The sequence below is a fragment of the Sorex araneus genome, chromosome 1, assembly GCF_027595985.1.
Source record: "Sorex araneus isolate mSorAra2 chromosome 1, mSorAra2.pri, whole genome shotgun sequence".
Lineage (NCBI taxonomy): Eukaryota > Metazoa > Chordata > Mammalia > Eulipotyphla > Soricidae > Sorex > Sorex araneus.
Genome location: NC_073302.1, coordinates 119537411 through 119562337, shown reverse-complemented (window position 1 = coordinate 119562337; position 24927 = coordinate 119537411). Strand labels below are relative to the sequence as shown.

The 24927-nt window shown below is 50.4% G+C and overlaps 1 protein-coding gene across 4 annotated transcripts in view; it reads left to right on the top strand.

The window, feature by feature from the left end:
• The window catches only part of DROSHA (drosha ribonuclease III), a 129664-nt gene that overhangs the window by 54503 nt on the left and 50234 nt on the right, over positions 1 to 24927 (top strand). For all 4 annotated transcript variants that reach the window (XM_055132420.1, XM_055132414.1, XM_055132406.1 and 1 more), the window contains 6 exons: positions 1475 to 1574; positions 3663 to 3770; positions 10859 to 10966; positions 11776 to 11914; positions 12874 to 12934; positions 24305 to 24364. In XM_055132420.1, the coding sequence (XP_054988395.1) occupies positions 1475 to 1574; positions 3663 to 3770; positions 10859 to 10966; positions 11776 to 11914; positions 12874 to 12934; positions 24305 to 24364 (576 nt within the window). The remainder of the gene's footprint in view (positions 1 to 1474; positions 1575 to 3662; positions 3771 to 10858; positions 10967 to 11775; positions 11915 to 12873; positions 12935 to 24304; positions 24365 to 24927) is intronic.

Below are 24927 nucleotides of genomic sequence, written 5' to 3'. Positions count from 1 at the left end.
GCCAAATTGATGCCAAATTCTATTTGGGGGGCATCTGAGTTAGATGTTAGAGTTAGAGTTCAAGATCCCATGCAAAGTCAGTGGTTGCGTTGAGAGAAGCTTTTTACTTGTTACTAGGAGAAGCCTTTTGACTTGTTACTCTTGGAACTGATATAACATCACACATTTGCTTTTTGCTAATTGGCTTGATTGACTGTGTATTTCTGGGAGAAGACGAGAATGTTGTGGGTCGCACCATCGTACCCTTTTATCCTTCAGAAGCATTTTTATTTCCGGCTTCATGAAACAGTTTCCAGACTTAATTTTTTTTTAAAGGATTCATAATGGGAGAAAAGGGCATGGGAGATTTTCAATCCATAAATACAATTCTGGCTGATATATTAGAACCTCTTCTAAAGGGTTTTGTTTCCTTCCCCCCCTTTGGATAAAAGTATGAAGCAGTGAACCAGGCACTGTGTAAGTACTTCTTTCTTTCTTCCGTTCTCCTAAAACAAAAGGGAAGAAAGGAGAGACCCAGGCCAAGAATGGAGCAATGTCAGTATGTCAGAAAACCCTTCGAAAGTCTCTTCTTCTTAGAAAAACGTTAGTAGAATGTGATTTGGCTCTCGTGGACTTTCTGGATCTGGAATGTGAATTGCTAAAAGGCTTCATGTTCTTTTCATTTCCACGGCACGCGAGCAGCATTCTTTCATTTCCACGACACTTTATTTAGCCTGCTCCAGACCGACCTGCCTTTGAGTACAAAAATGCTTGTTCTTGGCATGGCAGGTACAAAGTCAGGGGTCCCATTCGTCTTTTTTCCATCTCCCATTAAAAAAAAAAAAAAAAAAGGATCCAGCTCTATACTTGGAAACTGGCATTGATGGACTTCCCTTCCCCTCTCCAGTTTTCACTTGGAGAAGACGGTTCAGTCCTTATTAAGGAGAAACTTTTTCTTGCAACCTCAGAAAGTATGTTCGTTCAACCAGATGTGTTGAACTTTTTTTTTCTTTTTGGGTCACACCTGGCGATGCACAGGGGTCACTCCTGGCTCATGCACTCAGGAATCACCCTGGCGGTGCTCAGGGGACCATATAGGATGCTGGGATTCGAACCCGGGTCGGCCGCGTGCAAGGCAAACGCCCTACCCGCTGTGCTATCACTCCAGCCCCTGAACTTTTTAAAGGAGGAGAGGCAATGCATGTTTTTCATTGTCTTGAGGATGTCCTCTCTGGAATTCTTGCCCGGAGAGATTTATCTGGATATGGACACCTCCCTTTCGGCCACAGTTAGCCGTCATTTGCTTCAGCCTTCGATTCCAGGTGACCCCTGGTTGCACCGCCCTCAGCCCCTGCATCAGATCCTTCCGTCGAAGGAAGGTTTGGTGGCATGAGGGATATTCAAAGAAAATGCTGTTTGTGAGTGTGCAGGCTGTTTAGAATGTCGCAGATTGGCCTTTCCTTTGCCTGAGCTGTCCCTCTGTCCTTTTCCGCAGGTACCAGAAACTGTGGAAGAGCTACGTGAAACTCCGCCACCTCCTAGCAAATAGCCCCAAGGTCAAACAGACGGACAAGCAGAAGTTGGCACAGAGGGAGGTGAGACTCGAACCTGGTTCTTCAGTGGTTCAAGATGAGCCGCTTCCACTGTAAGATCATTGCTGAGAAGTTTCCAGACTAACACAGAAGGGGCCGGAGAGAGTGCTTTGTGGCTGGGGGCCCGGGCGATGCGTGCGGGCGGCCCATGTTTCCGGCCAGCAGCACCGGGTCCCCGTGAGCACTGCCAGGACTTAAAAAGAGCAAAACGGACGGGAAGTTATGATGCTGCGTCCTCCTCTCACATTGCTAACGTAGATTATTGTTTAGTATCTTAAGGGAACAACTTCCTCCCCAGGTGGCTCAGTGTCCTAGTGGAGTGTTCTTGTCGAGAAATATGTATCTGGCATAGAAATTAAGGAAGGCTTAAGACTTGTCCAGTCAGCCTTTTATTGTTCACTGTGTCCTTCCCTGGTAGTGCTCGGGGTCGTGCTCAGTGGTCCGCTGGGTATCGTATGCTGGGGTTTGTAGTCAACCTGGGGCTCCCACATGCAACTTGGGTATCCCTGAAAATAGCTCATTCCTGGTCCAATAAATGGTTTATGTTGTTTTTTTTTTGGGGGGGGGTGCTCTCCGGCAGTGCTCAAGGGTGCTTAGGAAATTTGCTAGCAGGCTGGCAGTTCACTCTCAGCAGCTCTAGGTCTGTGATGTGGGGGATACCTGAGTCACCCTGGCTGGGGTCTCCAGGCTGTACTCAGTGATGTTTGGGGGCCACGCTGCCAGGAATGTGACCGGAAGAGACGTATGCGGGGCTTTTGCCTCAGACGCAGAACGTCTGTCTCCTGGCCCCCATTACATTATTTTTAAAAATAATTATTTGGATGGCAGTAAAAGGAAAAAGCTAATTCCTGAGAGTTTCTCATAGGAACAAGTCTAGAATTTTTTTTTTCTTTTGATAAAATGGATTTTTGCTGCAAGCATGTTTGTAATCGGGGGGAAGGGTCACAAATTAGAAGGCACACTTGGAGAATTGTTTGGGTTCTGGGTTAATTTGCTGATTTTCTTTTTGAGATATACGTATACTTTAACATGAAAGCAACATCATTTTGACATGCTGCTTTCAAATCTTAAGACATTTTATCAGTGAAAGGGTATTTTTTTTGTTTGTTTGTTTGGTTCGAACTTGCCAGAATGGTGGATTTTGCTTGGATTTCCCACCCCCTTTCCATTATTAGAAAAATTTGCCTGCACTTTTTCTTTTCTTTGGTTTTCGTTTTTGTTTTTGGGGTCACACCTGGGGATACTCAGGGGCTACTCCTGGCTCTGCATTCAGGAGTCACTACTGGCGGTTCTCAGGGGACCACACGGAATGCCAGGATGGAACCCGGGTGGTGGGCTACGTGCAAAGCAGATGCCGTGCTCACTGCCCTGTGTCTCCAGTCCAGGAAAGCTGCCTTCTCCCGAAGACCCTGAGCCCTCCCTGGCCTACGTTTTAATTAATTAATTAATTAGTTAATTAATTTTCAGGATCAAGTCTCAGTCATACAATGATCAAACACCCATTCCTTCACCAGTGCACATGATCCACTACCAAGAACCCTAGACACCCTCCCTCCCTCGCCCCCTCTGCCTGTGTGGATATGATTTTCAATTAACTCTCTCATTGCTATGATAACATTCAATTTTTGACCGAAAACTCACTATCATTATTTGGAGTTTTCCCCCCAACAGTCAGACCTGTCGGAATGGCATCATTAGATCGTATGTTTTCTATTGTTGATAACAAAGAGCATTATGATGTTGCACGGTCGTGAAATTGGCCGCCCAGTTTTGGGATTCTGGTATTAAGACCAGAGGTATTTCTGCCAGTAGCCAAGGCATTCCGAGATTGGTTTGTGTGCCTCTGGGATCATGGCTGTTCAGGAGCGGGGGAGCTGTTCATGGGAGGCTGCTGGGGTCTTGTTAGGGCAGGAAGCAGGTCCTGGCCTGCGTTTTAGATAAAATAGTGTCATTTGCCTAATGTGGTCTGAGCTCGTGTGATGTTGAGGGCAGAAAGTGGACTGAATTCCGCATCTCCTCCAAGGTTGAGCGTTTTGGCCTTCTGGGACTCTGCCCCTGTCAACCTACCCACTGTCACACGTCCTTTTCCAGGAAGCGCTCCAGAAAATCCGGCAGAAGAACACGATGAGGCGGGAAGTAACGGTGGAGCTCAGCAGCCAGGGATTCTGGAAAACCGGCATCCGCTCCGACGTCTGCCAGGTAACGCATCACGCCCTTCCCCCCTTCCTGTGGGGCACCTGGCAACCGAGAGGTGGATCCCAACGCTTAGAACTCCCGCCCCGGGAGTTTTCACCGTGAGGGGCCTTTCCACTGTCCGTGTTGGTGCTGCCTTGCTGTGTGTGCCTGCGGGCTGTGTGCATGCGTGTGCATGCGTGTGCGTGCGTGCGTGCACGCGCATGCGTGTGCATCTCTGCTCACAGAGACGGAGGGGGCTTATTTAGTCAGGCCCAGCTCAGTTTTCCATGCACGGTGTGGAGGAAGAGGAGGAGGCAGGGCTGATCAAACACGGCCTGCCCCGCCTCGGCCCCCCCTACAAGAGGTGCCAACACAGACGTTCTCCTGAAGCCGCGCAGGCTGTGTGTACAAACTTTCCAGACCAGCGATTTGAATTTCCGTTGGCGAGAACCGAAGACGTTAATGAACAGAGTCGCAGATTTTATATTCAAGTCGACTGATGCTGGGGTTTTATTATTATTATTTTCCTCCCTTGGTTGAGTGCGATAGAGGAGCATTTTGGCTAGATTTAACTGGCTTGCTAATAAGTTTTTTTCTTTTCTTCCCCTCTGTGGTTGGGGTTTATATCAGGTTAGAGGGGGTCTCCCAAGCAGCAGTGTTGGCTCTGGGTTCCAGATTCTTCGATTATGATTGATACTGGTCACAGTCCCTGGACACAGGCAGGAATCAGGTCATGCGATTCACTGAGTTGGTTTTTTTTGGAAGAATTAGGGGTTTGGGGTCTTCACGGTAGCTCGCATTGCAATGAGTTCAGGCATTTTTAGGTGCTTGTTTCTTCATTCAGAATGAGGTTTTTTTTTTTCAAATCAATGTTGATACTTAAATATGACATTGAACATTGGGATTCAGTCCTGTTATTGCTTTTCAACTCACTGGGCGTGTGATATCCAAAGCTAAATGTTTTTGCTGGGAGGTGGACTACTACTAATCCAGCCTTGCTCCGTAGTTGGAGAATAATTATGTAGCTGGGTAGCTTCGCGGCGTCTCCCAGAGGCCCCAGTGCTCTCGCTGACGGACTGAGATACGCTTCAGGGCCTGCGGGACTTTCAGAAGGGAATGGCTGACCTGCGGTTGTTCTCTCTTCGGGCCCCTGGGAGTCACATCACCCAGCTCGGCATCTCCCTGCTTCTGCACAGCCAGCACCTCTGTGGGGGGGTGGGGGGTCAGGGAACAGGGTCACAGCCCGGGTGGTCTGTCTTCTCTGTGACAAGCCCAAGTCGATTGGTTGCTGACATCACGCAACTGGGGAGCGTTGAGAGCAGGAAGGGAAGCCGGAGATACAGGGTAAGATGTTTGACTCGCATGCAGTGCAACCTGGTTTCATCCCCAGCACCCCGAGCTCTGCCCGGAGACAGCCCTGAGCACAGAGCCAGGAATAAGACCTGAGCACAGCCAGCCTCCCTCCCCTCCCCTCTCCCTCCACCCCCCCCCCCCCCAAAAAAAAAAAGCAAGACTAGGAAGGGCCCTGTAGAGATTTATTGCAGTGGGTGTTGTTTTTGGTCAGATTTCTTTTTCTTTTTTTTTTTTTTTGGTGGGTGGGGGTGGCTGTAGGGGGAGTTAGACCACACCTAGCCGTGCTTGGGGCTTACTCCTGTCTCTGTGCTCAGGAATCACTCCTGGCGGTGCTTCAGGGACCATATGGGGTGCTGAGGGTTCAAATATGTCAGCAAGATGCATGGCAAGTGCCTTAGCTCGGTACTGTCTCTGGCCCCTTTATGTCTTCTGTATTTTTTTTTCCGGCTGGGGGGTTAGGAGGGGAAGGGTGGAAGTGTTTTTTTTTTTTTTTTTTTTTTTTGCTTTTTTGGGTCATACCTAGTGATGCACAGGGGTTACTCCTGGCTCTGCATTCAGGAATCACCCCTAGCAGTGCTCAGGGGACCATATGGGATGCTGGGAATCGAACCCGGGTCGGCCGAGTGCAAGGCAAGCACCCTACGTGCTGTGCTATTGCTCCAGCTCTGGAAGTGTTGGTTTTTGACCCTGTGGTTCAGGCATCAATCCTGGTGGTGCTTGGGGGGTCATATGTGGTACTGGGAATTGAACCCGGGCAGACATGTGCCAGGCAGGTGCCCTTACCCCTCTACTATCTCTCTGGTCTCCTCTTCAGCAGTTTTTAAATTTTTTTTCACTTACCTATTTTTTTTTTTATTGAATCACTGTTATAGACCCTTACAAAACTTTTCATGATTAGGTTTCAGTGACACAGTGTTCCAACACCCATCCCTCCACCAGTGCACATTTCCCAGCACCAGTGTCCCCAGGTTCCCACCCCCCCACCCCCGCCAAGTCCTACTTGGCCTGCCTCTGTGGGAGGCGCCTCTCTCTCTCTCTCTCTCTCTCTCTCTCTCTCTCTCTCTCTCTCTCTCCCTTCCTCCCTCCCCCCTTTTGGGCATTATGGTTCACAATACTGAAAGGTTATCAGGAATATCCCTTTACCTACTTTTTTTTTTCTTCTTTTTTTTCTTTTTGGGTCACACCCGGCGATGCACAGGGGCTGCTCCTGGCTCTGCACTCAGGAACTACTCCTGGCAGTGCTCAGGGGACCATATGGGATCCTGGGAATTGAACCTGGGTCGGCTGTGTGCAAGGCAAATGCCCTACCCTCTGTGCTATCGCTCCAGCCCCTGTGTTTTTTTTTTTTTTCTTTACCTGCTTTTAACACTCATATCTTGTCCAGTGTGATTGTTCCCAGCTATTATTGTCATACTGGTCTCTTCTCTATCTTTTACCTGCCCTCTGCCCCACGCACACTTATGGTTGAATCCAACCATTGACCAGTTCTAACCCCTGTTTTCCCTGGCCGTGAATGTTAGCCTTCTACTATCTATCTGGAAATATATCTTCTACTACATATCTGGAAACAACCGGAGTGCCCAGGAACAGACAAATGGATAAAGAAACCATGGTACACCTACACAGTGGAATACTATGCTGTTAGGAAAAATGATGACATGAAATTTGCCCATAAATCGATGGAGATAGAGAGTATCACACTGAGTGAAATGAGTTAGAAGGAGAGTGGCAGATTTTAAAATGACTGCATCTGCTTGTGATTTATTCAGCAGTTTTTAGGCTTGTTTTTGGTAACAAATTCCTTAAAAAACACCAAAGATTTTGGGAGCCCCGATTTGTGTAAAGATGAAAAATCACTGATTGATTGCTGGGATGTGGGTGTGGAGAGGTCATCCGGCGGACTCTATTTCTTTCTTATTTCTCTTAGGTGTCCCTGAGGCAGTTTCCTTTCACTGAGTTCTGCTTTATTCTTTTAAAGCATTGAGCCCCTTCCTCCCCCCACCCTTCTTTTTTATTGGTTTTTGGGCCACATCTGGTGGTGCTCAGGGAACAATATGGAATGCTAAGGATTGAATTCAGGTCGACTGGGTGCACGGCAAGCACCCTATCTGCTGTACTCTTGCTCTGGCCCTCTGTTATTATTTCTTAATTAAAGATTTCCTCTCCCCCCATTTCTTTTGATAAAACAGAGGTGCTGAATGATTTATCCATTGCAGTTACCACCCCCCACTCCCCCCACTCTCGGCCCCTAGTACTCAGGCACTCGAAGCATGTGCTTTGCATTCTTTCACTCCTGACAGTGCTCAGGGCTTACTCCTGGCTCAGCACTCAGGGATCATCCCGGCAGTGCTCAGGGGACTGTATAGAGTGCCAGGGATTGAACCCAGGTCAGTTGCATTTCTGGAAAGCAAAGGAATGTCTTACCTGCTGTGCTCTCATCACTCCGGCCCGAGAGGTGGTGACTCTTTTGCTAAGTGTCAGAGTCCTTACACGACATGGCTTTGTAAGCTGTGCACTTTGAGGGGTGAAAGTGATTCGTTCCACCCGTGCCAGGTCCGTTACCTGGTTTTGAACCCTGGCACCACATTTGCCCCCCTCTCCCCCTCCCCCTGAGGCCAGCCAGGAGTGAGCCCTGAACACCACCAAGAATGAACAGAGAGCCAGGTGTGGCCCCCAAACCAAAGAAACACAAAAAGTGAGTGAGTAGAAGGGAAGAAGAGACTCAGCCCTTCGCGCATTGTATTTTTGTTTTTCTCCCATCAGTAGATCAAGAGGGCTAAACCTCCGAAGGGACAGACGTCAGCTTAGTGTTCATAACATTTTTCTATTAAGTGTTCTGTAAAGAGCCGCCCTTCATTCCCCCAGACCCCAGTGGTGCCGGGCTTTGAACTCGGGGACCCACACATGCCAGGGAAGCTCAGAACCGCTCCGCCTGGCCTCCGGGGTTTAATTTCCATGACAGGTGATGATTCAGCTCTCAGCGGGTTTAACAAATAACTCACCGGCCTGAATCCATCCTCTGGAAAGATGTTTGCTCTGCATGATCTTCATAGCCCACTCACCTTGAAATTTCAGCTTCAATTCCCTGACGCTTTGCGCTACTTAAATGCATGGGAAACTATATTTTCACTTTGGCACACGGTTTGTCTCCAGATGATTGTGCTTTTAATATAGCATTTGTAAGAACAGAGTGAGCCAAAATTCCAGGAATCTGATGGCCTGTCTCTGAAACTTCGAGGGCAAGACGTGTCTTCATCTTTTTGTCCCCCCTCCATCCCACAATTATTGCAGGGGCTGGAGCGATAGCACAGCGGGTAGGGCGTTTGCCTTGCATGCAGCCGACCCAGGTTCAATTCCCAGCATCCCATATGGTCCCCTGAGCACTGCCAGGAGTAATTCCTAAATGCAGAGCCAGGAGTAACCCCTGTGCATCGCCACGTGTGATGTCAAAAAGCAAAAAAAAACCCCACAACTATTGCAAACCTGCACGTGACCGTGTTTTGTGTGTCGTCCCGGAGCAGGGCTGGGAAGATTTGTGTTTGACTAGAGAGCCTATTTCAGGGAGTTCATCATCCTTGTGAGTTAGTAATATAGATAATCGATTTCTGCACTTGGAAACAAATCCACGTTCGTGTATTTTTAAACAACACCAGCTTAAAAAAAAAAAACAACAACCCTCAAGGACTGAAATGATATAAAGGCTCAGTGCAGTCATTCTGGGGTCTGGGTCCATCCCCCGGGTTCTGGGGAATAATTATAACAGCTTCATTCTGTTGAGTTCACATGATTTAAAAAAAATTTTTTTTCCATTGATAATTAGTTTATTTAAAAGTTAACTTACACAATATTTTTGTTGTTTATTATTTCTTGTACTAGAATCCCCACATATCTTATTTCTTATTTTATAGACATAACTGACATGAAATAAAATATTACTGTAAGATGTACACTACAGTGATTTAATGTATCTAGTCATTGTACATTTAGATTTAAAAAAAATTTTTTTAAAAAAAAATTTTTTATTGAATCACCATGTGAAAAGTTACAAAGCTTTCAGGCTTAAGTCTCAGTCATACAATGTGATTTTTTTTTTTTTCAAATGGAAGGGAAGATGACCCTTCTGTGAAGTTCTCTCCCAATAAGGAGTCTAGAGCTAAATGAAAAAATGATGGAAACAGAACAGAGTTCGGTTCTCTGGTGTCTGAACCATCTGGGCGGTTCCACCAAAGTGTCCTTGGAATGGCAGACCGCTAGGCGTGGAGCCTGATCGTCCCTGGGAGGGGTGCCGGGTGGAGGTTCTGGTTCCATAGACCTTTTCAGACCACGGTGCCCTGGAAACAGAAGTGAATCGCACCCAGAAGCAGAGAATCAAACCAGACACCTGGAAATTAAACAGCTCACTCCCGAACCCCCAGTGGGCTGGGGAGGGGATCAGAGAGGAAAGGGGAAGATTCCTGGGAATGCGTGAGAATGAGGACACGAGCCCCCGGAATTTGTGGGAAACGGTGTTACGAGGGAAGCTGGTAGCGCCGATTCCAGAGACTCGACTTTTTGTTTCTCTTGAGTCCGTTTTTTTGTATGTGGAGGTGTAGTGGGGGCGGGGGACTCCCCGGGATCCTGAATAGTGCTCGGGGGCTCCTGGCCGCTCCCAGCCTGACAGGTCCTTGTGTGGGCCCGGGCTACTCTGCGGACCTGTGACACTGGGGATTAACTCTGGGGCCTCGAGTGCTGGCTCTGCAGTTCCTTTTCTTTCTTCCCTATCTGCGATGCTGGGGGTCGAACCCGGGGCCTCACGCACCCCAGGCGTGTGCCCTGCCACCGCGCCATGTCTGCAGTCCTCTCTCACTGACAGCGGGCATTGTTTCTGCCCTCCATCCTGGTGGACCTGGATGACCAGCCCTAGGATACGCCCGTCGGCCCTCTGAGTAGCTCCGCCCGGGTTGGTCGGGAACAGTGGCCGCCCCTCCCATCACCCCCCCCCCATGGCGCCGTTTCAGTCGGCGCTGGGCGCAGTGGACACTGCCGGACAGACCCCAGCTCCCTTTTCTCAGCGGAGTCCAGCAGAGCATGGGAGGCCCAGGGTGCCAAGGCTGACACCAGTTCATAGTGTGTGTGTGTGTGTGTGTGTGTGTTGGGGGAGGGGGTGTTGACAGATGATTCCTGAGTGCATGTGTGTATTTGTGTTTGTGTCTGTGTGTCTGTGTATTGGGGGTGTTGGACAGAGATGATCCCTTCAGATTGGAATGTGTGTGTGTGAGTGTGTGTGTGTTTGTGTCTGTATGTCTATATTTGGGGGGATGTTGGACAGAGATGATCCGTTCAGACCTAAGGGTGTGTGTGTGTGTCTGTGTGTGTGTCTGTGTATGGGGGAAGGTATGGACAGCACTGATACCTTCAGACCTGAGGGGTTTTGTGTGTGTGTGTGTGTGTGTGTGTGTCTGTGTGTGTGTCTGTGTCTGTGTCTGTGTCTGTGTCTGTCTGTGTATGGAGGAGGGTGTGGACAGTGTTGATCCCTTCAGACCTGAGGTTGTGTGTGTGTCTGTGTATGGGAGCCTGTTCCATTCAGATCTGAGGGTGTGTGTGCGTGTATGTGTGCGTGTGTGTGTGTTGGGGGATGGGTGGTGTTGGACAGAGAAGATCCCTTTGGAGATGGGATTTGAGCTTCTTGTTGTGCTTCTTGTTGTGAATTGAAAGAAGCCATCTTATTCGTTTTTTTTTTATGGCCTCGGACTCACGGCAGGTTGTTTTTTGCCCCCCAGCACGCAATGATGCTGCCCGTTCTGACCCATCACATCCGCTACCACCAGTGCCTGATGCACCTGGATAAACTGATAGGCTACACTTTCCAGGACCGCTGTCTCCTGCAGGTAAGCGCCTCCCTCCTGCCCTCGCCTGTCGTGGCAGGATGGGAGAAACAGATGCGGCAGGTCCCACAGGGAGGCAGCGCGGAGAGCTGTGGTCCGGGAGAGGCTGAGGCACCGAGAAGCTCCGTTTCTCTCCTCGCTGATGGCTGCCCACTTTCCAGCCACCTTTCTTCACACTGTTTCAAGTCCGTGCATAGAGAACTAGACAGGAGCTAAGATTTGCTTGTCAGAGGCCCCCTTTTCAGCCTTCCCCTCCTTATGACTCTTGCGTCCTACGTATTCTTTTTTGTTTTTTTTTTGTGTGTGTGTGAAGTAAAACATTTTATTTGGCAGATTTTTGAAGGAAAGGAGGAAGAGAAAAGTGGCAGAGTGGAGAGCAAGAGAGACAGAGTAACACGCTCAAGAGAGTACACGGGCTTCTCCAAGGGTGGAGAGAGCCCCTACACATACCCCAGCATTAGATAGGAAAGCATAAAAGTACACGTCTCCAGAGGGGACATGCGGGTGACACAGGTGCTCAGGTACCACATGTGCCCAGCCACGCGGGCACAAGCAGCATATGCGCCAGGGTCCTGAGTATTCTAAATCTCCTCCGAAAGACGTGGCTCGCTCTTCAGCTTGTCAAGAGGAGGCTGGTCTCCCCCCCCAAACCCCCCATCCCCCACCCCTGGCTGTAGGAATTGGACATGGAGATTCCGATGGGAACATCAGGTTCGTGAATCAGGCCCCTTTCCTGCTTCCATTCGGGCTGGTGTCAAGGTGGGAGTTTGCTGCGAGCGCTTAAGACTGAGCTGATGTCATCGACATTTTAGCTGGCCATGACTCACCCGAGCCATCATTTAAACTTCGGAATGAATCCCGATCACGCCAGGAACTCCTTGTCCAACTGTGGAATCCGGCAGCCCAAATACGGAGACAGGAAAGTTCACCATATGCACATGCGGAAAAAAGGTGTGTTTGTCGTGTTTGTCTTGGCCCGAGTCCCCTGCCGTAAGTGAGGTCGCCTCCACTGTGGCTCCCTGGGCTCCGGGGAGAGAGCTCGCAGGCCCCGGGCACAGGCTTTGCATAGGGGAGGTCTGGGTTCGATGTCCAGCTCCAACATGATCCCTGAGCCCTGCCAGGATGTGGCCGGAAAACAGATCCCCCCCCCAAGTGCCAGGATGAAACCACTTCCCAGAAAGCCTTTTTTTTTTCTGGCTTATTTCTACACCTGGCCTTGGTCAGGAGCCATCCCAGCAAGGTGCTCAAGGGACCATACACTTCGGGGCATCAAACCTGGATTCCTTCCTCGGAGACCCCTATTCAGTCTCTTTTTCTTTCTTTCTTTTTTTTTTTTTTTTGGCTTTTTGGGTCACATCCCGTGATGCACAGGGGTTACTCCTGGCTCTGCACTCAGGAATTACTCCTGGCGGTGCTTGGGGGACCATATGGGATGCTGGGAATTGAACCTGGGTCAGCCGCGTGCAAGGCAAACGCCCTACCCGCTGTGCTATCACTCCAGCCCTGTGTTCAGACTCTTGAGCTCTCTCTCCAGCCCTGTCCTAGAAATCTTCCTGACCCACATGGAGTAGCATGGGCTTGGGAGCATTTCAGTGAGGGTGGGTGTTTATATTTAGATGATGTTATTTTTCCTGTTGAGTATGTTCTCTTGAGTGTGTGTGTGTGTGTGTGTGTGTGTGTGTGTGTGTGTGTTGGGGGTGGGTGTCAGGTCTCTCCTCGGGACTCGAGGCCACTCCTGGCTATGAGGGCTGGGTACTTCAGGCCTGGGGGCCAGCCACGAGGGCCACGCCACCTGGGCTACAGCTGGTAGTGACTGTTAAGTACAAGTGGGTAAATAACTGTCTTTCTGCAGGGTCTGTGAAAGAGATGTGAGGGTGCTTCTAACAGGATTGTTTGTGTGTTTTTCATAGGGATTAACACTTTAATAAACATTATGTCACGACTGGGACAAGACGACCCCACTCCGTCAAGGTAAAGACATTTTCATATCAGCCCTTATTGAGCTGGAACACATATGCTGTGGCCCATGTCAAGTGTCCTGTGCGGTAATTTACGGCATATTTGTGACACAGTGCAGCAGCCATGATCACTGTTGAGTTTCAGAACATTTATTTTTTATTTAGCTTTTTGGGTCATACCCAGCAATGATGCACAGGGGTTATTTCCTGGCTACTGCACTCAGGAATCACTCTTGGGGGTGCTCGGCGGACCATGTGGGATGCTGGGAAATTGAACCCGGATTGGACTCATGCAAAGCAAACAGCCCTCCCTGCTGTCCTATTGCTTCAGCTCCTAGAAAATTTTTAAATCACTCACGAGGGACCCTGTGCCCCTCCTTTCCCCTCAGCCTGCCCACCCTAGCATCCCCTCCTAGCCTGCTGTCAAATCTTCTTCTTCTTCTTCTTCTTTTTTTTTTTTTTTTTTGCTTTTTGAGTCACACCCAGCAATGCTCAGTGGTTACTCCTGGCTCTGCACTCAGAAATTACTCCTGGCGGTGCTTGGGGGACCATATGGGATGCCTGGGATTGAACCCAGGTCAATCGCGCGCAGGGCAAATGACCTACCCACTGTGCTATCCACTGGCCCCTGCTGTCAAATCTTACAGATTCCTCCATTACGAATGTTTCTTAGAAGTGGTGCCCTGTGGTCCTTGTTCCTTTATGACTGGCTTTGGTTATCTCGGGTAAAGTTTTCAGGATGTATCCATGCTATGCTATGGATAGCCCTGCATTTCTTTTTATTGTTTTTTTTTTTTTTCTTTTTGGGTCACACCCGGCGATGCTCAGGAGTTACTCCTCGATCTGCACTCAGGAACCACTCCTGGCGGTGCTCAGGGGACCATATGGGATGCTGGGAATTGAACCCGGGTTGGCCACGTGCAAGGCAAACGCCCTACCCTCTGTGCTGTCGCTCCAGCCCCTTTATTGTTAATTAATACTTCAAATTACATTAATTCAGTATTCGTTGGACTTCTGGATTGTTTCTTTTTTGATTTTTTAAATCTGTTCTGAATGATGTTGCAGTGATTATTTTTATTTTAATACAGGTTTTTCTGTAGTTATACGGTTTGATTTTTTTTTTTTTCTTGAGTATGTATCTCAGAGAGGAATTGTTGGTTCAATAGGTACTTTTTTGTTTTTGTTTTGGGGGCACACGCAGTAATGCTCAGGCTCTGCACTCAGTTACTCCTGGCTCTGCACTCGGGAATTATTCCTGGCGATGCTTGGGGGACCGGGATGCCACGGATCGAAACGGGTCTGGCGCATGCAAGGCAAATGCCTGACCTACTATACTATCACTCCAGCCCCAATAGTTAACTTTTTAAAGGGCTTGTCAGACTACTAGCATCACAGTCTAAGTCTTCTGATTTGTTTGCTTTTTGCACTGGGCCACACTTGGCAATGCTCACGGCTTACTTGGCTCTGCACTCAGGGGATTACTCCTGGCAGGTTCAAGGGATCAGATAGGATGGCGGGAATTCAACCCTGGTCAGCCGCTGTATGCAACGCAAGCGCCCTATCCACTGGACTATCCCTGTGGCCCCAGGATTCCTGCACATCTTTCCCAGCATCAGCCATCATAGCAGTATGAGTTTCTAATCTCATTGTCATTTTGTTTATATTTCTTCAATGGCTTATTCACTACTGACGTATCTTCTCTAGAGAAACAGTCTATTCCTTTTTTCCATTCTCTGTTTGGTTTTATTTTTTATTATTGGATTACAAACTTTCATATTCCAGATGTAAGCTCCTCATCAAATAGATGATTTGCAAACCTTTTTTTTCTCATTTGATGGATTGTCATTTTATTTTTATTTCTTTATTTTGGTTGAGGTGCCTAGCAGTGGGCTTCCTCAGACTCCGCATTCAGGGATCACTTCCGGTGGGGCTCGGAGAATCGTCTGGGATGTTGGGGATTGAACCCAGGTTGGCCACTTGCAATGGGAGCGCCTTCCTCACCCCCTGTACTGTATCTCTGGCCCTGGATAGTCATTTCATTCTCTTGACGATGTCTTTTATTTTCGAAAAATTTTGGTAGAAAATGAAATCTCTTGGTGCTCTCTGAGACTGGCTGTTTGTCTGGGTGAAGGATTATATTGAGAGTCTTGGTTCTGTCCATTGATATATCTGTGTCTGTCTCATATCTTTGATTTCTGTAGCTTTGTAGCAAGTTTTGGGTCAGCTGCATGCAAGGCAAGTGCCCTACCTGCTGTGTTAATCGCTCTGACTCCACCTGAGCAGTGTCACTGTCACTGTCATCCCGTTGCTCATCGATTTGTTCGAGCAGGCACCAGTAACGTCTCTCATTGTGAGACTTATTGTTACTGTTTTTGGCATATCCGATACACCACGGGTAGCTTGCCAGGCTCTGCTGTGCGGGTGCGATATTCTTGGTAGCTTGCCAGGCTCTCTGAGAGGGGCGAAGGAATCGAACACGGGTCGGCCATGTGAAAGGCGGGGAATGCCCTACTGCTGTGCTATTGCTCCAGCCCTCACCTTAGCACTACTTAAAAAAATTTTTTTCTATTTATAGTGTATTTTGTTAATTGCTCTCCAACAGTTATACCAACCTTGCTTTCCTAGGATATATACCACTTGACCATGGCCTATAATTCTTCTCATATTGTGGGAATTCAGTTTGCTAGTATTTGTGTTGAGGATTTCTATGTCTACATTCGTGATAGATGGCCTGTAGTATTTCTTTCCCGTGACATTTTGTCTTGTGTTATTATTAGGGTGACACTGGCCTGGGGTAACGGGGCTCCGCCCGGGGCCGGCCCCTTGCAAGGTGAGCTCCTTACCTCCTGCACCCTCTCTCTGTCTCCAGATGACGAAGTTTGTTTAATGTTAGCTTTTTCTTATTTCATTTCCTGATGTGAAGAAGAGAAAGCGTCTTCTGTTAATATTCACCAAGGGTGTGACCTTGAGCCCCTGAGGAATCAGGGAGGAAGTATGTCGGTGTTCAGTGACCTGTGTGCCTTGTGGACGGCTGGCTGGAAGCGTGTGCCGTCTGCCTGGAAGGGACATCCGTGTGGCTCTCTCACGGATCTTCTGCGTGTGGAGCTCTGAGAGCCAGTAGGAGCGCTGGCGTGAGGGGCTTGAAAACGTTAAGTTGGAAAGCTGGATGAGCAGGCTGGTCCCTCTGGGCATCTAGACTTGGAAGGTTTACAGGTGGCCATAGTGCTGGGTCACAGGTGACAGAGAGTTCAGACCGAGGCTTGACACAGCCAAGAGAATGCCACGCGCCCCCCAACCCCCGCCCTCATCCGCCCCTCCCAGCCGGCATGGCCTCCTTTGCTACCTTTTTCTTTATATATCTCTTTTTTTGTGTGTTTTTGTTTTGTTGGGGGCCACACTTAGTGCCACTCAAGGCTGACTCTTGGCTCCGGGATCTCCCTCTCTTTTCTTCCTTGAATACCGTGAGATAGAGCATTACACAGCTACTCATGATTGGGCTTCGGTCATACAGTGTTCCGACACCCTCTCTCCACCAGTGAAGTTTCCCAGCACCAGGCTCACCCTTCAAGCCACTCCCCACCCTGGTCTCCCTCTTTGGCAATTCCTGCTCCTCTCTCTCTCTCCTGTCTCTCTCCTCTTTCTCTCTCTCTCCCCTCTCTCTCTCTCCTCTCTCTCTCCCCGTCTCTCCTCTTTCTCTCTTCTCTCTCCTGTCTCTCCTCTCTCTCTCTCCTCTCTCTCTCCTCTCTCTCCCCGTCTCTCCTCTTTCTCTCCTCTCTCTCTTGTCTCTCTCTCCTCTCTCCCCATCTCTCCTCTCTCTCTCTCTCCTCTCTCTCTCCTTTCTGTTTCCTCTCTCTCTCCTCTCTGTCTCCTCTCTCTCTCCTCTCTGTCTCCTCTCTCTGTCTCCTCTCTCCTCTCTCTCTCCTCTCTCTCTCTCTCCTCTCTCTCTCCTCTCTCTGTCTCCTCTCTCTCCTCTCTCTCTCTTCTCTCCTCTCTCTCCTCTCTCTCTCCTCTCCTCTCTCTCCTCTCTCTTCTCTCCTCTCTCTCTCCTCTCTCTCCTATCCTCTTTCTCTCCTCTCTCTCTTCTTTCTCTCTCTCCTCTCTCTCCTCTCTCACCTCTCTCTCTCCCCGTCTCTCCTCTCTCTCTCCTCTTTCTTCTCTCTCCTCTCTCTCTCTCTCTCCTCTCTCTCTCCTCTCTCTCTCTCTCTCTCTCTCTCCTTCTTTCTCTCTCTCTCATTTTAGTCATTACGGTTTGCGGTACAGATGCTGAACAGTTGCCGTGGATACAGGGATCACTCTTGCCGGGGCTCAGGGCCCCTCCTCGTGCGAGTCCAGCGCCTTATCTCTGCACTGTCTCCGGCCCACTTTCCTTTCTCGCTTGGCTTACTTTGCACTGCTCTCTCTTTTTTGAGGTTATCGCAAACTCTCTTTGCACATCAGTCAAGAGGTAAAAGGAAAGGTGGGAATGAAACTTTAAATATCGGCTTGAAGATGTTCTCACGCCTCACTGTGAAGTTCCCTGAGTGGCAGAGATCAGAAAAGGCTTGTCTAATTAAAAGCACCCTTAATCACCCACCCGAGGGCAGAGGAGCCATCTGGGCCGTGCACACTCTGGATGTTCCGCCTGCAGTTCAGTGAGAGGAATCCCTCGGCCCGTCAGCGCGGCCATCCAGGTGCTGGGCAGGTTCTTGTGTATGATACAGTCTGCTTTTTTGGCGGGGGGCAAATTTAGCGTTGCTCAGGGCGCACTCCTGGCTCTGCATTTAGAGCTTACTCTTAGTGGTGCTCAGGGAACCGTATGGGGGTTCCAGGGATCAAACCTGGGGTGGCTGCATGCAAGGCAAGCGCCCTACCTGCTGCATTGCCCCACATGCTGTGTCTTAGCTCCACGGAGTGAGTCTGCACTTCCTCTCCGGACACTCACTGCCCCGCCTGCAAGCACAGCGTCCCGTCCCCTGTGACTCTGCCATCCTGTCTAAGACTCCAGTGCTGACCTTGCCATGGCCTTCGTCTCTCCCTTCCCAGAATGTCAGTCGTCACGGTACAGCCTCCTGTGTGGTGCCCATAACCCTGTGACATTCTACCCCGTCCTGCTGACATTGGAGTGCTGGCACATCATCAGTGTCTTGTGACTGTGTCACAGGCTGATCTCGTGGGTGTATTATAAGCATCTTGAAAGTCTATGAACCGCCTCCCCCTCTCCTTGGTTTTTGGGGCCACACCTAGTGCAGTGCTGTAGGCTGACTCTTGGTACTCGGGACACCAGGTGTGGTACCAGGGATGGAACCAGGGCCGGCCACATGCAAGCAAACACCTTCACCCCCATTCTATAGCTTCAGTTCCTCTTGGCTTTTTGCAGAAACATTTCCTTTGGCAATAAGTGCCTTTCGCTCAAGCAGGGGCTCCCCGCAAGATCCAAAGGGAGAGAATGCTGCTCTCATCTCCCCGGTGCCCCAGGTTCCTGCCTTTTTTTTTTTTGTCTGCACCTCAGCAAACGGAGGCACTTCGGAAGCCATCAGAGCCGTGAGAGACTTAAACGGCTGCTTAGCATTTCGCCTAATCTGACTTGGGATCTGGCAAGGACTTACAAAAAGGCACAAAGACTTAAAATCTATAAATTAGAAAGCTCTCTGCTGCTCCCACCTACAAAATAATTAACTTTTATGATAGCATCATCTCAAGTGAATATGCCACCCATAATTTTAAAAAGTATCACTGTTCATCCCCTAAGTCTCAGTTGTACGGTTATATTTAACTTATGCAAATTGCAGTGAAATGTTACCACGGGATGAGTCTCCGAAGGATTAGGCGCTCGTGGCATTCAAGTCATGTGTGTAAGAGCTTCGGGAACAGGGGCCAGGGACTGGCAGCGGGAAAGGGAGAGAGCCGAGCAGACGGCTCTTGTTTTTGTTTGACTTTTTCAGTGGGAGAGTTATTGCTAGATGTATGCGTGAAGAAATTCCAGAGGTAAAGGTATAGATAGAAAGGTGAAAGTTCCCTCGTGTCTCTGTGTTTAAGGAAACGGAAGTCACAGACTTTGTCTGCAGATGGTATTTTGCATTGAACACACCTTGAGGGGCTGGAGCAATAGCACAGCGGGTAGGGCATTGGCCTTGCACGTGGCATGTTCGAGTCCCAGCATCCCATATGGTCCCCCGAGCACCCCAGGAGTGATTCCTGAGTGCAGAGCCAGGAGTAACCCCTGTGCATTGCTGGGTGTGACCCCAAAAGCAAAATAACAAAAGCAAAAACAAAACAAAACAAAACAAACCACACCTTGATAGGGGCTGAGAGGTAATAGAGCATGTCGGGTTCTTACCTGGCAGGTGGCCTACCTGGGTTGGATCCTCAGCCCCTCATATAATCCCTGAGCCCTGCCAGGATTAGTCCCTGAAGCAGAGCTAAGAATAAGCCTTAAGCATCACTGGGTGTGGCCCCCAAATAGAAACAGAACAAGGGGCTGGAGCGATATAACACAGTGGGTAGAGTGGGCGTTTGCTTTACATGTGGGTGGCCCGGGGTTCGAGTCCCAGCATCCCATATGGTCCCCCGAGCACTGCCAGGAGTAATGTCTGAGTGCAGAGCCAGGAGCAACCCCTGTGCATCGCCGCGTGTGACCCAAAAAAGAAAAAAAATAAGTTTTTTTTATTAATCATTATTTAAAAAATAACAATCATTATTTAAAAAATAACAAAGCAAAACCCCAATTTTATTATTTACAATAAAACAAACAATTTTGTTATTTAAAAAATAGCAAAACAAAACCCAAAACAAACAAAAAGCCTCATAGCGGCATGTATTATGTATATATGAATTTCACAGAGCGATTTGCCTGACATGTATGTCAAGTTAAGTTGCAAAGACGGTGCCTGACCTGGGCTCCCTGGCTCCTGTGGGACTGAGATCTGGCTGCTGTGAGACCCGGCCTCGCCCCAGTGTCCTGGCGGGTAGAGTGAGCGGAGGGGATTCCTGGACAGAGAGGAAGGCCCACTGGCCGCCTTCTCACCCTGCCCCGCCAGCCACCGTTGGACGTCGGAACTACAACGGGAAAACGTGCTTTGTCTGTGGCTCAGTGGTTATCCTTGGACTTGGCCATTCAGAGTGGTTTTCTATGGTGTGACTGACGCCTTGTAACACTCACCTTTTGCGTGGCACCATTGTGCTTGTACAGAAAACTTAGGATTTCTCAGGCCAGACGTGCCACACAGTTGTTAAGATTTCATACGGTGGCTGTTGATTCAGGTCTCAGGAACAAGTGGCGCGTTTACTGCCCGGCAAACATCTTTCCGGGCCTTCTCGTGTTTATGACGGCGGTGATTAAAGAGAGTCTCAACAGAGGAAGAAGGGACAGAAGAGTTGCCACTGTGTCCGTAGGACGAGCCTTCTCTCTGCATTTCTCACCCCTCTCGGATAACTAGACTTAGGAATTGTCTGGTATAATCATAAGCTAAAGTGGATTTAGTTCCCATTTTAGTTTGTGGCTTGTTGCCAGAAGGAAGTCCCCCAGTGCAGATACAGGAAAATATATGCAGGTGATGGCCGAATTATTTTAAGGACCGCAGGCTCACTATTGAATAAACCCTGGTCAAACCACGGCCTTGCATTTTAACACACTAAATGGCGGTTCTGACTGTGTAGTTATTAAAATCCTAGGCTCAGTTCTGATTGCCCTGCAAGTTTATAAATGAAGTTGAAGGAAAATTTATGCTACTATGACTTCATTCAAAATAGTGTGTGATTCAAAGCAATTATTGTTCTTGGACTAGGTATCTTATTCCTTAATAAAACGTAAGACAGTTCAAATAAGGTTTATTTCCACCCCATCCCCCTGCCAGTTCCTTGCTTCCCATGTTAAGTAGATTTTCCTGATTAGTACTTTGAACTGTTGGAAAGAAAACAGGCCCTTTTGCAGAAAATGCATTTTTATTTTTACTGGCTGATGAAAAAGAATACAGTCATATTAATTTCTGCACTCAGAAAAACTGGTAATATTTTTTAGTCACCGTAATCTCAGAACTATAGTTTATTAGGTTTCATGAAATTATGTTGGCAGAGGACTTGGGGTTAAGGTATTTTACTGTTCAGCAGTCCCTCTCTTTCCTGCTGATGGTGACAGTGGAGAGATAGTGTTTTGGGGGACAGGCTGTTTGCTTCAAGGATCAAAAATCATAGTACTGAGTTGCTTCTTTTTAAAATGTCTTTTAAAGTTAGTACTAAGTCTCACCGTGGAAATTTGTAGTTTACCTTGGCTTAAGGATTGGCAGCAAAGAAGATGAATTAACCTTGAATATTTTCCTTTTGTGGGGGTTTCTGTTGCTGTTGTTTGTTTTGTACCACACCTAGTGGTGCTCAGGCCTTACTCCTGGCTCTGTGCTCAGGGATCACTCCTGGAGGTGCTGGGGGGACCATAGAGGATGCCGGGAATGGAACCTGGGTTGGCTGTGTGCAAGTCAAGTGCCCTACCTGCCGTACGGTTGCGCCGGCCCAATCATTATTTTGTTTTGCTTTCCTTTGGGGCCACACCTGGCCGTGCTCAGGGATTACTCCTGGCTCTGTGCTCAGGAACCACTTCTGGTGGGTTCAGGGGACTGTGGGGGTGACTGGGGACTGAGCCTGGGTTGGCGGCGTGAAGGCTAGCGCCCTCCCCTCTGTACTGTCTCTCCCATCTCAAATAGCTTAGGCTCAACTGCCCCGAACATTCGAGAACACTGAGCGGCAGGTCAGAGCCCTCTAAGGGCGCCTCTGGAAGCAGAGAGAAGCAGAAGCAGGCTCGGGTGTGTCCAGCCCCGGGGGGCGGGCACCTTCTTTCCTTGTCACACTTGTCCTCATGCTTCCCTCCTTCTCCCCCCCGCCCCCCTCCGCCCCCCCCCCCCCGTGGTCTGTCCCCAGAGTTTTCCCTTCTGCATCGAGCAGCAATACAGGCCCTGACACACAGTCCAGGTTCTCCTCTTGCCTGTCTCAGCAGCTCCCCGCCCCTCCGGCCAGAGTCCCCGTGTCCCTTCTGCCTCCTGCAGCTGGGCCGGCCTGGGCCTTGGCCACCGCTGTTCCACGGAGCTATGTCCTGCCCGCCTCGGATCTTCCCTGCAACGTTCTTTGCTTCAGAGCAGGGTTTCTCGGTCTTTTCCCCAGCCGTGGGCCTCTGCGGATGGTCCTTCCTTCGGCCCCTCCCCCGCCCTCCCCCGCCCTCCCCCGCCCTCCCCCGCCCTCCCCCGCCCTCCCCCGCCCTCCCCCGCCCTCCCCCGCCCTCCCCCGCCCTCCCCCGCCCTCCCCCGCCCTCCCCCGCCCTCCCCCGCCCTCCCCCGCCCTCCCCCGCCCTCCCCCGCCCTCCCCCGCCCTCCCCCGCCCTCCCCCGCCCTCCCCCGCCCTCCCCCGCCCTCCCCCGCCCTCCCCCGCCCTCCCCCGCCCTCCCCCGCCCTCCCCCGCCCTCCCCCGCCCTCCCCCGCCCTCCCCCGCCCTCCCCCGCCCTCCCCCGCCCTCCCCCGCCCTCCCCCGCCCTCCCCCGCCCTCCCCCGCCCTCCCCCGCCCTCCCCCGCCCTCCCCCGCCCTCCCCCGCCCTCCCCCGCCCTCCCCCGCCCTCCCCCGCCCTCCCCCGCCCTCCCCACATTCACGCCACTCCCAGCCCTGGCCCCGACGTAGAGTCAACCCGGTCGTTGCCTACGGCCCTGGCAGCCTGTTTCTGACCGCCCTGAAGCGGCTGTGAGCAGCATCTCCCGGCCACCCTCTCCCTCAGCTTGTCCCTGCCAGGGGACACGTCTCCCACACAGCAGCTCCGCTCTCCCCCCGCACACCTGAGGGCTCGCACGTTCTTCTCTTCCCTTCCATGAAATTCGTGTCGAGTTGCACTTGGTGATTGTAGTCGCCGTCCAGCCCTTGGCTCCGTGCCCTCTGTGGCGTGCCTTCCCGGTGTGTGTGGCCGGCAGCCCTTCTGCTCCATGCCCAGGCTCCCCGCAGAGCTGAAGGCCACCTATTCCTGCAGTGTCGATGTCCCGTGCCTGGGGCACTGCAGCCAGAGTGGCCTTGGTTAAGCTACTTGACGAAGCCCGTGGAGTCTATCCCTGCAGAGCATGCTTCAGACACACACAAACACACACACACACACACACACACACACACACACACACACACCCCACAGAGCCTGTGGAGTATGGCCCTTCAGACACAAATACACACACACACACACACACACACAGAGCCTCTGGAGTCTGGCCCTGCAGAGCATGCTTCATACATACATGCACACGCACACACAGACATGCACACACACACACACCAAGCCTGTGGAGTTTGGCCCTGCAGAGCATGCTTCATACATACATGCGCACACACACACACAGACACACAGACACACACCAAGCCTGTGGAGTTTGGCCCTGCAGAGCATGCTTCACACATACACACACACACACACACACACACACACACACACACACACACTTATACACATAGAGCCTGTGGAGTCAGGTCCTGCAGAGTATGCTTCAGACACACACACACACACACACACACACACACACACACATCCCCGGAGCCTGTAGTCTGGTTCTGCAGAGCATTCTTTGCATACATGTGCACGAGTGCACACACACACACGCACATGCACGCATGTACACTCACGCCTCAGGAACCAAGTTTCCCGAGAGGTAGGAAGAGCCTCTCCATTCGTTTCAGCACTCAGCGTTGAACGAACGCTCCTCAGAGTTGAGACCCTTGGCTTGGGGGTTAGGCCCTCCCGGGCTAATCCAGCCGGCAGCCTCAGGGGCTGAGGGGCGAAGGGCGGAAGACATAGTCGTTTTGATGAGGCCATTCTGGCAGGGATTCCCAAGCGAGCACTTTGCAAGGCCTTGTTGGCAGGGGATATCTTCAGTGGGACTCTCCATGGCCGCCAATGGGAAGTCTAGGGTGGGAGAGAGCGTTTGGGCCAAACTGAGGGGGGGCTCGAGTGTTTGGGGGTGGGGGAGACTCATTTTTCTGGGAATAGCAGGCGGTTTTGGAGCAAGAACAGCCTGGCCCAGATTGGGGATGCTCCACCCTGGATATAGGCGTGGGAGGGCCGGGATCAACTCTGGAGCCCATGGGCAGGAGCACTCTGAGGACTGAATGGCAGGAGCTCCCCCTGTGTCCCGGCTGAGACCGTCAGGACCGGGGCCAGCCTCACTGAGAAGGCGGGGAAAATGAAAACGCGGACTGTTGCAAGTGCCCTCTTTTGGTTTAGACAGTGCTCAGAGCTTGCTCCTGGCTCTGTGCTCAGGGATCACTCCTGGCGGGGCTTTGGGGACCACACAGGGTGCCAGGGATGGAATCTGGGTTGACCGTGCGTAAGGCGAGCGCCGTACCCTGTGCTTGTCTCTTCCGGCCCCTTTGCTAATGGTATAAATTCCCCCCATAGGATCAATCACAACGAGCGGCTGGAGTTCCTGGGCGACGCGGTGGTTGAATTTCTGACCAGGTGAGGAGGGTTTGCAAGAGAGCACCTCTAGTCCAGTGCCTTCTCTGTAAGCCAGCCAGGGAGCCGTGGAAACACCAGGCTCGTGATCTCTTCCTTGGAGCCGGGAAGCTGTAGACGGCGGCTGTGGGCCTGGCCGTGCTCGAGGGGGTCCTAATGCGCCCGGTCACAAGGAGTTTTTGCACAAGTCCCTCCAGCGGCCAGAGATCATCTGGCCTTGTCGGGATGCTTCAGAGCTTATTCCAGCTTGTAAAGGAAGGGTGATATTTTTAAATGTCATTTTATTTTCTAGGATTTGTCTCTGATCCCTTTCTCACTTTGGGGGGATCTCAAGGGAAGTTGAGCTCGCAAGTAATTTTAATGGCTAGATTGCGTGTGTGTGTGTGTGTGTGTGTGTGTGTGTGTAGTTTTAATGCTTATATTTTGGGGTGTAAGTAATTTTAATGTATTTTTGGGTCTGTGTAAATAATTTTAATGTCTAGATTTTTAGGGGGGTGTGAGTGATTTTAATGTCTATTATTGGCGGGGGTGTCAGTGATTTTAATGTCTAAAATTTAGTATGTGTG